Source organism: Larus michahellis, chromosome 1 (assembly GCF_964199755.1).
Source record: "Larus michahellis chromosome 1, bLarMic1.1, whole genome shotgun sequence".
NCBI classification, from domain to species: domain Eukaryota; kingdom Metazoa; phylum Chordata; class Aves; order Charadriiformes; family Laridae; genus Larus; species Larus michahellis.
The window spans coordinates 40439258-40454710 of NC_133896.1; the positions used below are offsets into that span (position 1 = coordinate 40439258).

At 39.6% G+C, this 15453-nt stretch overlaps 1 protein-coding gene across 2 annotated transcripts in view; it reads left to right on the top strand.

Annotated features, from left to right (window-relative positions):
- The window catches only part of TMEM19 (transmembrane protein 19), a 28210-nt gene that overhangs the window by 6374 nt on the left and 6383 nt on the right, over nt 1-15453 (top strand). Inside the window, exons 1-4 of one of the 2 annotated variants that reach the window (XM_074573324.1) lie at nt 5673-6206; nt 6445-6595; nt 13379-13492; nt 15053-15190. In XM_074573324.1, the coding sequence (XP_074429425.1) occupies nt 6153-6206; nt 6445-6595; nt 13379-13492; nt 15053-15190 (457 nt within the window). In that variant the 5' untranslated portion in view covers nt 5673-6152. Of the gene's footprint in view, nt 1-5672; nt 6207-6444; nt 6596-13378; nt 13493-15052; nt 15191-15453 lie in introns of those variants that run through there. The other variant, XM_074573334.1, reaches the window with a different exon arrangement.

Sequence of the window (15453 nt, forward strand, 5' to 3'; positions counted from 1 at the left end):
CTAAAATAAAGCATAGGAAAATCCTTTGTTCACAGACCATCAGGGATCAAGATAGGGAACAGAACTGACTCAGTAAAGCATTTTATCATAAAACAGTAGGGTTAATATGTTTAGAGTCAGGCGCTTGCAGAAGTTTGCTAAACCGGGATAATACATTGATACAGATTCATGAAGCATTTCTCTATACCACCCCTTCTAACGGTTGTTTCCAGTAGTACTCAAACATGTTCACAAGCTTTATGAAAAACACAGTCCTTTTTCTGAAGTTATGGATGGGGAAGGAAGATTATAGTTCTATCTGGTATAAGTTCAGTTTTGCACAGCATGCAAAGTGCACAAAATGCTTAACTTGAAATAAAAATTACTTTTTTTAAAATAAATTTGGCATGCCCAGTGAAATACCAAATCATTCTTGAAAGCTTCAAGTAATACTTTGGATGCTCTGAAAAAGCCAAAACACTTCAGAATATTATGAATACATTTAACTCATGCCACTATCCTTGACAATACTGAATCAACACAAAGGTAAAGCCTATCCACACATATTTAGTAAATTTAATATTTGAAGCATCATTCTGTGTTCTTTTCTTTTCAGTGAGGCAGTTGGATATTTACTTTACTCTTCATCATGTGTTGCTGTATAGTCCACAATCCAAATCCTGCTATGAATGGTTTTTCTACAGTGTTAATCACTTAAGACTTTCACTGCCTCAGAAATGTTATGAATTCATCTGTGTAGCAACTTCTGTGGTATGAAAATGATTGTTTGCAATTTGGTTAGCATTTTCACAGCTGACTACTAATTTTGGGTGCTCTGCTTGAGACAAGTATTTACATGCAGTATTAAGCTTTTCCTTCTGTTTTCTGTAGACTATCTAATGATGCTATCAGCATAAAATTTTACGGTCATTCATAGAATCATAGAATGGTTAGAGGTGGAAGTGACCTTGAAGATCATCTAGTTCCAACCCCCCTGCCATGGGCAGGGACACCTCCCAGCAGACCAGGCTGCTCAAAGCCCCATCCAGCCTGGCCTTGAACATTTCCAGGGATGGGGCATCCACAGCTTCCCTGGGCAGCCTGTTCTAGTGCCTCACCACCCTCACAGTAAAGAATGTCTTCCTAATATCTAATGTAAATGTACCCTCTTTCAAGTAGCTATCCTTAGAACAATGTTAACAATGTTTCCAGATTTTTAATCTCACATATTTAACACTATTTTGTCTTCAATCAGTTCTCTAGTTATTGAAAAGACATGTTTAACAGAGGAATAAAAAAAATGCTTATATTACTATTTAAGCTTCAAGCTATATTATTCATAATAGATTTTATCAAGCACAAAAACTATAAAGGCAACCGATAAAAAGCAGCAATATTCCCTTAAGTAAATATATGTATGTATAAAAATTCTTGTGAAGTGTAAAAAGGAAAGTAGAGCATAAAAGTTCATGTCCAAGTATGGTGTTTTCTCTCATAATAACTAAGTAAAAGAAAGTAAAAATCAGGATCGTCAAAGGTGTTTTTTTCCTTTCATTGCTGTATTAGCCATAACACAAACAATACTTATCTCCAAACAGAATTTTAATAATGTCATCTGTTCAGCTTTTAAAAACCAATGTCCAGCTCCCTTTATCTTTCTTCTTGCCTCCACTATAAACAATATTTCGTATCTTGTAAAAAAGACTACTGAGCGAGGTGAAATGGATTATTCCATGGTCAGATCAGCATTTCCTATCAATGTTACGCCACTAAGAAAAAAGACTAGCATAATGAAAACAGAACCCTCACAAACATGAATCATGTTTTAAGCAGTGAAGAGAAATGGAGAGTACTGTCTCAGAGAGACAAAAAAAAAATAGGCAGAAATGCAAAGCAGAACAGAAAGTCTATTTCTAAAGTCTCCATGAACATTTGGATATTTTATGCTGTATTATGGCAAATCTACTAAATTCTAATGTAGTCCTCGGAAAAGAATGAATGTAAAAGAGTGACTAGGATGCTATGTACAGTAACATGCTATTATCTTCAGTTTGTCATGCTGCCTTTAATCATTTCACATTCCTGTCTCCTATTAAATCATATTTATTTTTACTTGTAGACTGCGCTGGTCCTGCTTTGCATCCTATAGATCTTGGTAAAGGTTAAGAAGAAACTCTTCTTCTCAATATTAGCCAGCTTATAATTCTAACATTATTTTTTTATTTAAACTTCTCAGATTTTTCTTATTTCAAGTATGTAGTTGTGAGAAATTGTGAAGAAAAGCTTTCAGGTTTCTTTGTCTCAAGCAACTGTTACTTGCCATTTTTTAGTTATCAAGTTTATCAATATTATTAAGTGTGAATGGCATATGTGGTTTTTTATAAGTTAAAATTGTTTATGAAATGTATGTATTGCATGTATTGTATTAAATATGCATAATACTCTTCTTACTGATTCAAGATGGCATTTTAAGTATGTGAATTCTAAAGTCACAATATTGTAAACGTCCAGCTGGACATTTAAATTTAAAAAAAAAAAACTTTTGCCCATTAGAAGTGCTGTGGTTTTGTTTTGTTGTTTGATTTTTTTTTAATTGCAGAACCTAGTAAAACCAAAGGGCAACATCTAAAAAAGAGGACTTAAAACATAGTATTTGGGCCAACGGCAGTAAGTGCTGTAGACATTACTTTCACAAACGTGGCTACCTCTTCCAGTTTCTAAATGTAGAAAGCAGTCTAACTTCGGGTTCCTTTTTTTTTTCATTTTCTAATCTACTTGTAACATTTACTGTGTACCAAGCAACTGCAGGAAAAGGTGTTGGTTTCATATAATCTAAAACACTGGGAGAGGGATGTATGAAGCCACATTTCATGAAAGTCTCAGAGCTGAAAGCGGAGTCAAAGCCAACACTATTCATGCAATGGTTGATACAGATTTCATGACTAGAACCACCTTTTTCACGACAGGTGTTGACAGCAGTACTCTCTTTTGCTTTTCTCGCTCACGTAAACTCCAGCAGCAGCATCCATGGCTTTAAGCCAAGGCGCAAGGTCTGTGGATAAGCCAGGGCAATAGTCTGGCACGCTGAATCAGTGCTGCTTAACACAGGAATGGGATCTATGAAGGAAGCTGAAGGGTCCTTTAGAGCTCCACAAACCTCTCACACCAGCTTGTGTGTTACCATTAATCACAGTCCCATGGTTGTACAGTCACACAGGTTATCAGCCAGGGCTGTGAGATTCCTGCACAGGAGGAATAGGAGGAACCTTTATTTCTCCACCAGAAATTCCAGTATCAGTCTGTTACAGTTTCCAAAGCAAAAAGTAAGCAATAAATTTAAATAAAGCAATTTATTGCAGTGAAGGATGTATCTGAATTAATAAATTTATGAGTTGGTTACACCTAAACAAGCAGCTACTTGTTCAGGCACCAGTCTAAGTAGAGTTGATCTTGTTCTGGTTGAAAAATTCGGTTACTTAGATTTTGGCAGGAACATCTAAGCAATGTCATATCGGTTTTATTCTTTGAAAGGTGTCCTGTTCTTACAGAGAAGCCCGGCTACTGAGCCCCTGATTTTCAGATTTCAAGTCCAGATCTCAGATGGAGGTTTAATGATGTCCTGGTTTGAATGACACAGGACTAATTTCTACTCTAATGCTTGGGAAAACTGCACTTTTAGAAGACTCTAGTGTCTGAATTTGTGAAAATATTTACTTTATAGCCAGCTACGGTATGTGGGTTTCAAGGTCTCAGTGTTTTCAAGCCTTGCCAGGTGCAGGGATGAGGAGGAGCAAGACCTGCACATTTGACCCAAGCTGGCCAACAGGATTATTTCATACCATGAACGTCACATTCAATATAAATTAGAAAGTTTGCTGAGAAGTTCTCTCTATCCCGTGATGGCTGCGATCCTGAGAACTTCTTGCCCCAGTGCAGGACCCCTGAGCCCTTCCCTTCCTCCCAGAGCCATAGTGCTCGCAGTGTTCAACATTTGCTGTCCCCTGCTGGGAGTGCGCAGCTTCCTGCTGATAGAATTGGCTGAGTGTAATCCTCGTATATTTTATATTGGTATCGGGATCAATATTGGTTCTTTAGTGTTATTAATGTTAATTATCTATTCTTATTCTATTAAATCTCTTTATATTTCACCTCACAGGTTTCCTTGTTTTTCCCTATTCCCCTTCCTGGAGGGGTCATCAGGTGATAGAACAATTGTCTAAATGACAATAAATTGTTGTGGGTTCCTCAAACCATAACAACTGAAAATTTGGGAGGTGAGAAGGAAGACCAAAGTCAGTCTGGCTACATGAGTATTAATGTTTTATGGATCTCTAGTTCAGAGAAAATTTGGGTGTTCCCAGTCTTCATTACAAATAAATATTGCAGAAAATATGGTAAAGCCTGTACACCCTTGTCTAAGGCACCTGGTCCAAATGTTGTATCTAATTGCCTGGACCCAATAGATTGTAAACACCTAAGTGTTAACTTTAACATCTAGAATAGGCCTACTGTCTTCAGCTAAAACCAAGTATCTGTAAATCTTTGCAGAATATGGTCCCTAGTTTAGACAACATTTAAAGAAAAAGCTCTGAGTGATAATTAAGCATTTATTTCACAACAACACAAAAATATATCTAAGTTTGTGTTGCAAAAGAATCCACAACCTGGACTGTGTTCACATCCTGTTAGAAACTTACTCGGGATGCTGAATGAAAAATAATAGAACATGCCTGCAAGATGAATGGGTACCAGTGAACCAGAAAGTCTTAAATTCAGTAAGAAAATTATCAACTCTTACACCAAGATTATTCACTTGAACTTTTGAGCTTAAAAACTTTTCCTGTTGTACGTAAAAGATATTTTAATTCACTTTTTCCTATTACTCTGCCTCTCAATACTTAAATAAATATTCTATTCTGCTGCTGCTTCAGATCCATGAGAACAAGCACCTGAGGTTATTGATGTTCGGGAGGTGACTCATCTGGAGCAGTGTTTATAAACTCGAAGGGTTTTGGTCTGCCTTCCACTGAACAAACATTGAATATATAAATGCTACTTCAAAATTATCTTTTGTCATGCTTGAAATCTGGTTGATTTCATAGGCAGCTGCCTCAAAATAAGGGGCAGGTTTTTGAAAAGTTGTGGAGCTTCACTTCTTTCTGTGCTTTGTTGACAAAGTCTCTGATGTGTGGAAGCGGGGAGTCGTGGAGTCCTCCTGGTAACTCGTGTTAGCTGCTTCATTATAGTCCAGCATTTTGGGAGTAATTTTGGCACGCCCGCAGAAAAGCTACCAGGCAGGTTTGGCTTGTTTTCATCCCAAGTTAACTTCAGGAAACATTTCAAGTCTCTTTTTCCTAGCACTAATGAACTTCACGGTGTTCCAACAGGTTTCAAACCTCATCCAGATACACGTTGGTATTATCAACCGATTTAATACTTTTCACAGTGGTGTCGCCCGTTTTTATTTCACAAATTGGATTTATATTTGACATATATATGTTTCTTCCTTTGGCACGTACACTAATTGTTGTTATTTGGGCGCACCGCGTAAAGCACTAAACGCTGGGGCGTACAGGCCAGCCACGGGCCTGACGGGGTGGGGGGAAGATGGCTGGCTCAGGGATGGTCGCTTGCCGCAGAGGAGGCAGGCTCACAGCCCGGCGTTTCGCCAAGGACAGCCCCCGGTCGCGCCGAGGACTGCTACCCGGGAGCCCACCCGGGGCCGGGAAGGGCTCCGGGGAAGGGAGCGCAGCCCCAGCTCGGTACCGAGGCCTGTGCACGGGCGACGAGCTCGCCAGGCCCGCCCCTCAACCCGGCCCTGCGGCGGGAGAGGCCGCCCCAGAGGGCTGGGGTGCCCTGGGGAGGGCCGCAGCGGCTCGGGGAGGAGGTGCCCGGGCAGCCGGGGAGTCCGGCTGATCCCGTTCGGCCGCGGCAGCCGCCGCTCCCTGCGGAGGGGCAGGCACCGGCGGAGCCCATGCCGTGGCAGCAGCGTCCCAGGACCAAAGCGGGGAAAAGCCGCCGCTGAGGGGACAGCAGCGCCAGGAACTGACGGGGCGCGGCAACGGCTCTGCGGCAGGGAGCGGAAGGCAGCGCCCCGGCACAGACGGGCCGCAGGCCGCCTCCCCTCTCCCTCTCTCCCCGCCGACGGAGACGCAGGCGGTGGCCGGCGGAGCATGCGCGGAGCGGCGGCGGGGCGGGATGGTGGCGGCGGCGGGCCGTGGGTGCAGGTCGGTGTCGAGGAGCGGGGGAGACGGGGTGGGGGCATCCAGCCACCGAGCGTCGCGCAGCCCCAGCCCCCAGCGGGCGGGGGGTGTCCGCAGCCGCCTCGCCATGAGGGCCCCGAGGTGCCGGGGGCGAGAGGCGGGGGCGGTGCGGGCCGGGCAGGGCCGCGGCTCGGGCCCGGCGGGAGGAGGAGGAGGGAGAAGAGGTGTCTCTGATGCGCTGCGACTTGTGCTTCCCCACCAGGTGTTCTCCCTCTGGTTTCCTATGTCCTATCAGCAGGAGGATTTCTTCAAAGACTACATCAAGATGATGGCGAATATTATCGTCCTGAATTTGATCATTTGTATTTCTCTGGCGTTCTGGATCGTGTCCATGACGGCAAATACGTACTACGGTGAGTCCAAAGGCCGGGGAGAGGCTGTCGGGGCACGGCGAGGGGCCAGCCGAGCCACTGGCCACCCCCGTGCCCTCCCCTCCGGCCCCCGCGGGCTGGTGGGGATGGAGGAGTGGAAGAGGGGCGCGCACGGCCCCAGCCATCGTCAAGTAGAGCTGAAAACCTCAGCCCTGACAGCAACCGATAATAGTTCAGAAGGTGTTAACAGCCACTGTACCCTTCTTTCGATCTCCTACTCTTTGCGCTTTGTCTCCCTAAAAGAAAGCAAACAAGGTTAAAATGAAAAAGTGAGAAGAAAGACTGAGCTGATAGAGGTCTTCCTCTGTGGCAGGAAGTTGTGAGAGCAAGGGAGGAGTGTGCAAGCCTTCAAAACAGTTGTAAGAATGCACATGCAGGCTTTGAACAGAGCACGTGAGAAGAATTCCCTGGTCAAGGTAGAGGGAAATGGTACAAGAAGAGAGAAACGTATGCATGGAGTCTCTGGCGTGGGTGTACGCTGTCAGCTGTGTTCTGTTTGGGCAACTCAGGCAGGCTGTGGGTTAGTTGTGTGTAGTTGCAGGGATGCTAGTACTTTCTGTGGTCTGTCATTTCAGTTCTAGGACCATTTTCACAGCAATGTGCAAAAGCAGCAGTACTGCCTGCCTTCAGTGTCAGTTCAAGCCTACAAGAGTTTAACTGCTCTCCCAGGACGGGTAAAGACCTGTCCTTAAGACCTCGGCCAGTTTCATGCAGGAAGAGCGCCAGTGTCATTGCAATGTTGCTGTTGCTGCAAATGCCTAGGGCTGCATTATGAACACCCCCAAGTGCCTACTGTCGCCTTGGATCCGGAAAGAGCTAGAATAAATATCCCACCAGTGTAAGCTGACTTTTGCAGTGGGAATTGGATGTCTCTGATCAGTGTTTTTCAGTGCTTTCGGTTATATTAGTCTTGGTACAGCATTAAATCTGTGTTGTCTGGCCACTAGTAATTTGGTTTGCAGTGAGATGCCAGACACATAGAAGGTATGCAGAACCAGGCTTCACAACCAGGTCTTGTTAGTGTCATTTAGAGATAGCCAAGTTGGATTTAAAGACACTTTTATTTGTACACGTCTGGTCTCTCCAGATGTATCTCTCTGAGTTTTGCCTCTAATTAGGGTGTTCCAGCCCTTGCTGGAACCTAATGTGATTTAGAGTTGACAGCATAGAGTGGAGAGGCCTGGTATCAGGTCAGTCAGGATAGGGACTGATACAAAGGAGGAGACTGCACATGAATCCTCCTTTTTGTACAGAATGATTATGGAACAGGAAGGACATACAATTTTTCATGTTTGTTTGCCTGAGACTATGGAAAGACCTTGGCTTGAAGAGGTGAATGAAGCATATAGTAGGAGTGTGTTAAATAAAGTGGGAGCGAGAATTTAAATAATTACAGCCTGTGGAAGTGATGAAATTCAGTCCTAAACCATAAATATAAAAATAGTACAAATATATCTTTATTAATTTACAATTTATAGTTCGTAGTAGTGCTTAAGCAACAAACAGCGACCAAAATGTTGATAAAATGGAAGTGTCAAAGAATCCATAGTAAACCAATGAATGTGTTCTATCTTAGTCTTAACTACTTACATTTAGTAGTAATTTAGTACCAATACTTTCTTTTTTTGTCCCCCAAGGAAAAAAGGTCAGTTTAAAAATTACCTTAAAAAGATGAAAATTCTGTTTGTGATTAGCAGTACCAGACTACAGCCCTGGAGATCTCTTCATACACAGCAGTGGTGCTTTTCTTTTGAGTTTTTGAGGCAGCCCTTGTCTGCAAGACTCCCCTGCACACCTCCTACAGCACTGGGGCTTTTTGGTACACAGAAGAGAAGTTTTCATCTTGTGAATCTTTGTGCTTGCAATGACAAGTCTTTTACTGTGAAATATGCTTGTCCTACTTTGCACCAGGGAGCCTGTATATCTGCAAAGCTCTAGTTACTGCTGACACAGAAATTCTTGTTGAAAACCGTCATGTTTAGCCTTCCAGAAGAGAAGCTGCTGTGCTTGTGTGAAATCTTTCTTCTGTGAGATTGAGACCCACTTTAATGCTAGACTCGTGATGTCTTCTATTTGTATAGCAGATGTGATGAATAACTTCTCATGGTTTTGGGGCATTTTTTTTTAATCTCAAAAGCTACATTAACTGTTAGGCTTACTTTTTAATTGTGGGTCTTTTAAACAAAAACTATCACTTGAAATCTTGCTGAGATAGTCATCAGTTTAAAGTATATTTTTGAGAGCCATACATCAGGTTCAAAAGTATTGAAAGGGCTGATGTTGTAGAAGGTGGTCATGCCACTTTCACCTGGTCAACTGGCTTTCTTGTCATTTTTCTGGTAGTGAAATTCCGTCAAAGTAGTGTAGGTCACGTTATAATCAATAACTTTATTGTCTTTGTGAGTGCCAAGATGGAAGACTTTTAATCTATAGTATGAGAGAACAATTTATTCTCAGACTTCTAAATTTAAGTATTCTTTAAGATGTAATTTTGGCATCTTCTGCAATGAAATTTGTGTATTCCAATTTAAAGTCAAAACAAAGTCTTAGAATATGGAGGTTGTAAGAATCTTACTGCTAAGGCAATAATTTATTGAGTCAGGTAGTAATATGCCTTTTAACTGGACAACAACAACTCCTTTATTAACTGCTTTTATTTTAGTAAGTGTTTTGGAATTTTAGAAGGAAACATATGTTAAGGACATTGATAATAAATTGTCTCCTTAGAAGTAAGTTGCTATGGACACTACTAGTGTTTTATGGAATGGTGTGGAATTATGGCAGCTGAGTGGGATATTTTCCTGTTCTGCAAGCTTGTTCAAATTCAGATCATACTGACTTGAATGACTAAGCAAAGGGAACAAACTGGAAACTCAAGAAAAAGCTTTTTCGAAGGCACTGTGAAAATAGCTTAATTTTTTATTTTCAGTTTTGTTTGTAAAAGTAAACCATTTGTCGTTTTGAAAACCAGCATTTTTTCATTTGGGAATATTTCAAGTGGTCTGTCTTGGCAGTTTAAATTTCAGAATTGTCAGTGAAGAATATCATTAAAAGCAATCTTTTCTTGTAAAAAGTTTTGGATTTGACTAATTTCCAGTTAAGTATTTCAAAACTTCAATACTTCTAAGTTGTCCTAAGTTATCATCCTTGTTTTCTGTGTGACAAGGAGGATAACAGGTAAGCCATTTGTGCCTAGATGTTAATACTAGACTTGAAATGACTTATTTCTTGTCAGTTCCCAAAAAGCAGTATACTTTCCAAATACAGAAGCTTAGATTAAGTATAATTGTTTTTATATGAAAGCAAGGAATTGATAGATTTAAGCCATGTAATATATTGCAATTGTTAGCTCTGTGAGAAAACTGATAAGCTACAATCAAATATTTTAATAGCTGTAACACGGGAAGCTCAGTTTAACTTAATCAGTAAACAAAGTAAAGAGGAAGCTGAGAGCTGTCTTGTTAATTTTACCACCCCTAAATTCCCATGTACTGCTCACTTAGCAAATATGTAAACCTAAAATCCATACTTATGTGAAATCACAAGGCAGGACTTGAGTAACGTAGCGATTCTGTTGCAGCTGCTGTCAGAGAACAGTAATCAGTGGAAGGGATTCCCCAACTATGTGGGGCACATTAACTCATAGAAACAGAAGGGTATCTCCTAGCTTAAATATCTGTCTTCAGTCTATGCTGAATATACCATGCCAAAAAGAAAATAATTTCTCCTGCAAGCATGTTGTGCCAGCTAAAATAAATTCTTGCCACTAAATCTGTTTGATTGCGCTGTTCTAGATAAAACTGAGAAAAAAGGGGGGACAGTGGGACGGAGAAGTGGAAAAGGATTAGTCTAGAGAATCCTCAGAGAACAAGAAATTTCTGAGAGTAAGTCTGTATTACAAGACATGAAATTGTTGGATGCAGCTTGCTTTTCAACAAGTCTCTGCAACGCTCCAGACCGAAGCGTGCAGGTAGTTGTCTGTGCCGCTGCCAGGTTGGGAAGAGTCAGTGTGTGCATGCATGTGCGGTGGAGATGGACTGTGCAAAGCAAAGAATAAGAAGTCTAAATCGTCTCTGATTCTCAGCGAAGCCAATTTTTCTGTAGAAACAGACAGGACAAGGAGAACTGCATTAGATAGGTTCAGGCTCGCTTGAGGATAAATATTCAGGTGGAGACCAGACTATCCAACATCTGACTTGGACGTCGTGTAGCTACCTTTCCTTAAATACAAAATTTATAGTGTATATTGTTCTTTATTAAAAATTATGATTTGGGAAGCGCAATGGCTTGCTGAAATAAGCTTAATTTCTTAAGTGTTCCTTGTTTCCTTTGAATGTTTCTAGGACTAGCCCTTTTGGTGAAAAATTTAGGGTTCATAAAGTCGTAAGAACATCCATTGTGAAGACAGCGGATGTGTTCTCAGGTCCTGAGGGATGTAAATTCTGCCTGTTGAGGAGATACTTCCTGTGGTGGAGAGAGGGACCCAAGAGTTTGGTTACCATGGGTAAAGGTGAACAGATAGTAATGCGGGGAAAGATGATGAGAAGAACAGAGAGCAGCAGGACAAATATATGTGTTTTACACCAAAGCCGTCTATAATTTATGTACTGCATGACTGAAGAAGTCAGTAGCTTGGTTCATTACGGGCAGGTGATCAGGGGAGCGGAATTACACCATCCAGGTTACTTAATATAGTCTAATCTTTTTTGGAAATTAAATGCCTTTCACCCTGTCAAAGGATAAATAGATGGATAGAAGTTGTAAAATCACAGTTACAAAATCATAGTGTCTCTCTGCTATGAGTACTGCGTGCACTTGTAGTCGTCCCATTTCAAAATGCCCATAGCAGAATTAGAAAGGAACAGTGAAAACAGTCAGGATGATCAGAGCAGGTAACAGCATCCATTTGAAGAGGACTTAAATAGGTAAAGATATTTTAGCATAGAAAGGGGACATTTATATAGGTCATGAATGGCAAGAAGAAGGTGAATAGAAAATCATTATTCAGTTGGTCATAAAATTTACCAGATAACTGATGAAACTTGAGGTAGCAGGATCTTTGTTGTTCGGCTTTTTGAAAGGCTGTTTTCAGCGCATCTAAATCCATAATTCAGTTCTGTGGGTGGTTGTGGAGATGAAAATAAAATTTAAAAAAGTGGATTGGGCAAACATATGAGGGATTTTAGGAATGCCAACATAAAAGTTCCCAATAAAACGAGGAAGATCAGTCTTTATCTGTTCTTTATACTCTTCCCTTGCACATGTGCAGCTCGCCACTGCCAGATGGGATTCTGAGTCAGGCAGATGTTTGGCTTGATCTGGTTTGGAAGTTCTTGTATTTTCAACCAAGTGTAGTCTGGAGACAATCAAAAAATTTTGGATACCAACGAAAGAGGAATATTTCTTTTTTAAAAATATAAAAGAAGGCCAAGCATCTAAACTTCCTTTCTTGCATCAGTTTAAAGTAGCAGTGATGCTGTGATTAAACTGATGATTTGCTCATAGATGAGGAGAAAGAAGGAATCAGTGTATAAAATAAATAAATAAATATATATATATGTGAACTGCAGGACTTCCTGCTAGTTTTATTAGATGACATCAAGTATCACTGTAGCTTGACTAAGCACTTAAATATATTACAGAATATGTAAGTTTTTCAGACTAGAATAAAAAGGATATGGTAGTAATAGTAAAGCTATAAGAATGCAGCCATTAACTAGCTTATATGCATGCTGACATCTTCTTTCCACACAGATGTGAAACTACTTCTTAAGTCTTCTGCCAGCCAAGTAGCAGGAGTCCCTCTATTGACATAGTGTAAAATTCTGATTGATGACGTAGACCACAAAGTCACAATATTAGGCACATCCTAGGAATAAGTCAGAATACGTAGGTGATTGAAAAAAGGGATGAAAAAAATGCTTGCTTTTCATAGCCAAGAGCTAGCAAGCTAAAGCTTTTGATAAATGAGAATGACTGTTCCTAAAAACACTGGTATTTGGGATGTCTTGAAAAACAAGGTAAAGCTTCCAATGTATTGTGCTAATTTTCCTTCTGTCGCAGTGCTAAAAAGCATTAGTGATCATAGACAGTGTTGTTCGTTCCCTTTATTGTTGCCATCTTTTCTGAAATGTCATAAAAAAAAAATCATCATCATCATAATTAAAAAATCAGATTTGTTCCTCTAGTTACATAGAATTAGTCATAATTTGATCTGAGGGAAGCTCTTGCACTGATTTATTAAAGTTGCTTTGCAGTCTCTTTACATGAGGAATGCTAATGGTTTGTTAACTGGAATTTTAGTTTGAATTTTATTCATATTTGAAACCAAATTCTACATAACTTACTGTGGCTGTATGTTGGTGGTTTTTTTTCTAAAATCTGAATTTATCTGTTCTATCCAAATCAGATTTCAGATGGTCTTAACATTTTGAATGATAATTTTTGTACTTATAAATCCCTTTTAGAATGGAAAATATCACCATGTTTATTTCTTGTCACACTCACTATTTTTTGGTAATTGATTTTAGCTCATGTAATGTATTTTCTTTTTTCTGTGAAAGCTGAATAGCAAAACTTGAGTAGATAACGGCAGATATTTTGGTCATCCATTCGTAAGAATATTTTTCTTCTGAAGCGTAAAAAGTTTTAAACTCCACTAAGATCAGATTTTAAATATATACTAGAAGATAACGACTTTTCAGACACAAAGGCATTAAAAAGGCTTATAAGGATCATCTGTGACCCTTTTATTTGATTTATCAGGTACTTTACGACCCATTTCTCCATGGCGCTGGCTTTTTTCAGTCTTGGTTCCACTCATAATTGCTACACAGGGTTTAAAGAAGAAGAGTCTTGATCACAGTGGTGCATTGGGAGGTATGTTTTTTCTGAGACTATTAAGCTAAACATTTAGTAAACTAAATTAAGATCATTTTTATTGCATGAAATATTCTTTTAAGACTTTATTGCCTAGTTCTTTTATTATAAAAGTGTAAATGTAAGCATACATACCTTGAATTCATACTGATTTTTTTTCTCATGCCTGTTTGAACAGTCAAGTTAATTTTTGCTGCTGTTTGTAATTCATTTGATTAATATTGTAATTAGATTTATATAAACCCAGAAGATTCTTTTAAACTTCAGTACAGTATGCAGTTAAATTGCATGTTTTGGTTTAACATATAGATGGATTCACATGGAGATAAAGAAATGGCAGAGGCGGTGGTAAAGAAATACCATAAAACTGAGCCATGTCAGCAGCCTACCTGCCTGGTAGGAAACCAGTAAAGATGATGGGGTTCTCCTTTCTGTAATATGAGCAGTTCTAGGCGTTTTTTGGCCTCCCAAACATATGACGAAAATTAAATCTGCACTTCGCTTCAAGCAAGTGAGCATTTCAACGAAGTTTTTCTTGACCACATGAGAAAAACCCCAATGTAGTGTACAATAGTGTCCATTGAAATCTGAGGCAAGATTTCTGGGTGAGGTGATTCACCATTGTCCAGTGACATTGTCTGAATCGATGGTCAATGGAAAGAAACAGGACCTCAAATCCTTTCCTCCCACGTCACTTATTTTGCAAATCTTGTTCTGTCTGTGTGTTAAGGGGACCATTGTCTAAATTAAAAAAAAAATATTTTTTTCTCTTCTGCTGTGTTTTTACCTCTTAACATAACAGTTCTGCTAGCCAGCTTACATTGGCATTTGCTTTAAGTGCAGCCAATTTTCTTTCAGTCATGCAGAATTGTAATCTCATGGCGGACAGTGAGAATTAGACCTCCTCTGTGAAAGAGGAGATAAAAAAGGAGCACATCCAGGAGCTCAAATCCTTAAGAAAATTACAGAAAGAAAAAGATGGTGTAAAAATCAGAAACGGAAAAAGGAAATGAAGAATAGAAGGGAGAAGTAGCATCTGTTAAGATACGGAGCAGGGTTATCCATGTTATCTTAGAGACCTTGGGGGAAGGATTTGATTCCTAAACTGAAGATAAGCTTGCCGATAGAGACACAGTCACAGCTGTATATATGCTTCTTATAGAAATAACCATATTCTTCAGTCAGAGTACGTAAATTTCGATTATATATCCTTTTGCTCCTTTTATTATTGTTCTGTCTTTTATTTTTGCACGGCATTACTGATTTATGTCAAGAGAAGGTCTTAAAAATCACACACTTTACCAGCAGAAATAAAATTAGCAATTTAGCAATAAAATTTAAGAGAAGACTGTAAAGATAACTGATTTTTTTTTTTTCAGTCAGGCTATCTCTGGAATTCTTATACAGGTATTAGGTGCTTCAGTAATTCTCTTATTGCATGATTGTCTTAGGTTTATCATGAAGATACTCTTCATACTCGAGAGATACAAAATACTTAATTGCTTTGAAAAGCAGGGATTGTTACATGAAGGGACTTCATATACTTTTTTTTCTTCATAGGACTGGTGGTTGGATTTATCCTTACAGTTGCAAATTACAGTTTCTTCACTTCTTTGTTTGTATTTTTTGTTACTTCTTCAAAACTTACTAAATGGAAAAAAGATATAAAGAAGCAAATAGATTCAGAATACAAAGAAGGTAAGCCATAACATTTTAATTCTTTCAGATCCCATGTGGAGAATAACTACTTCATATTCCTTTTCCTTTCAAAGGGCCAGATGAGAGGTAACATCCAGAGTATGGAACACTGTTGTTGTGCCCCCCCTCTATCCCCATCCCTATGATCCCAAGGAACTTTGCTTTTGTTCTATTTAATAAATTGCTATCTGGTTTCTGTTTTGAAAGTGAGTCTTTTTTAATTTAACTTTATATATGTGTATTTTGCTTTTGTCTCATGCTGT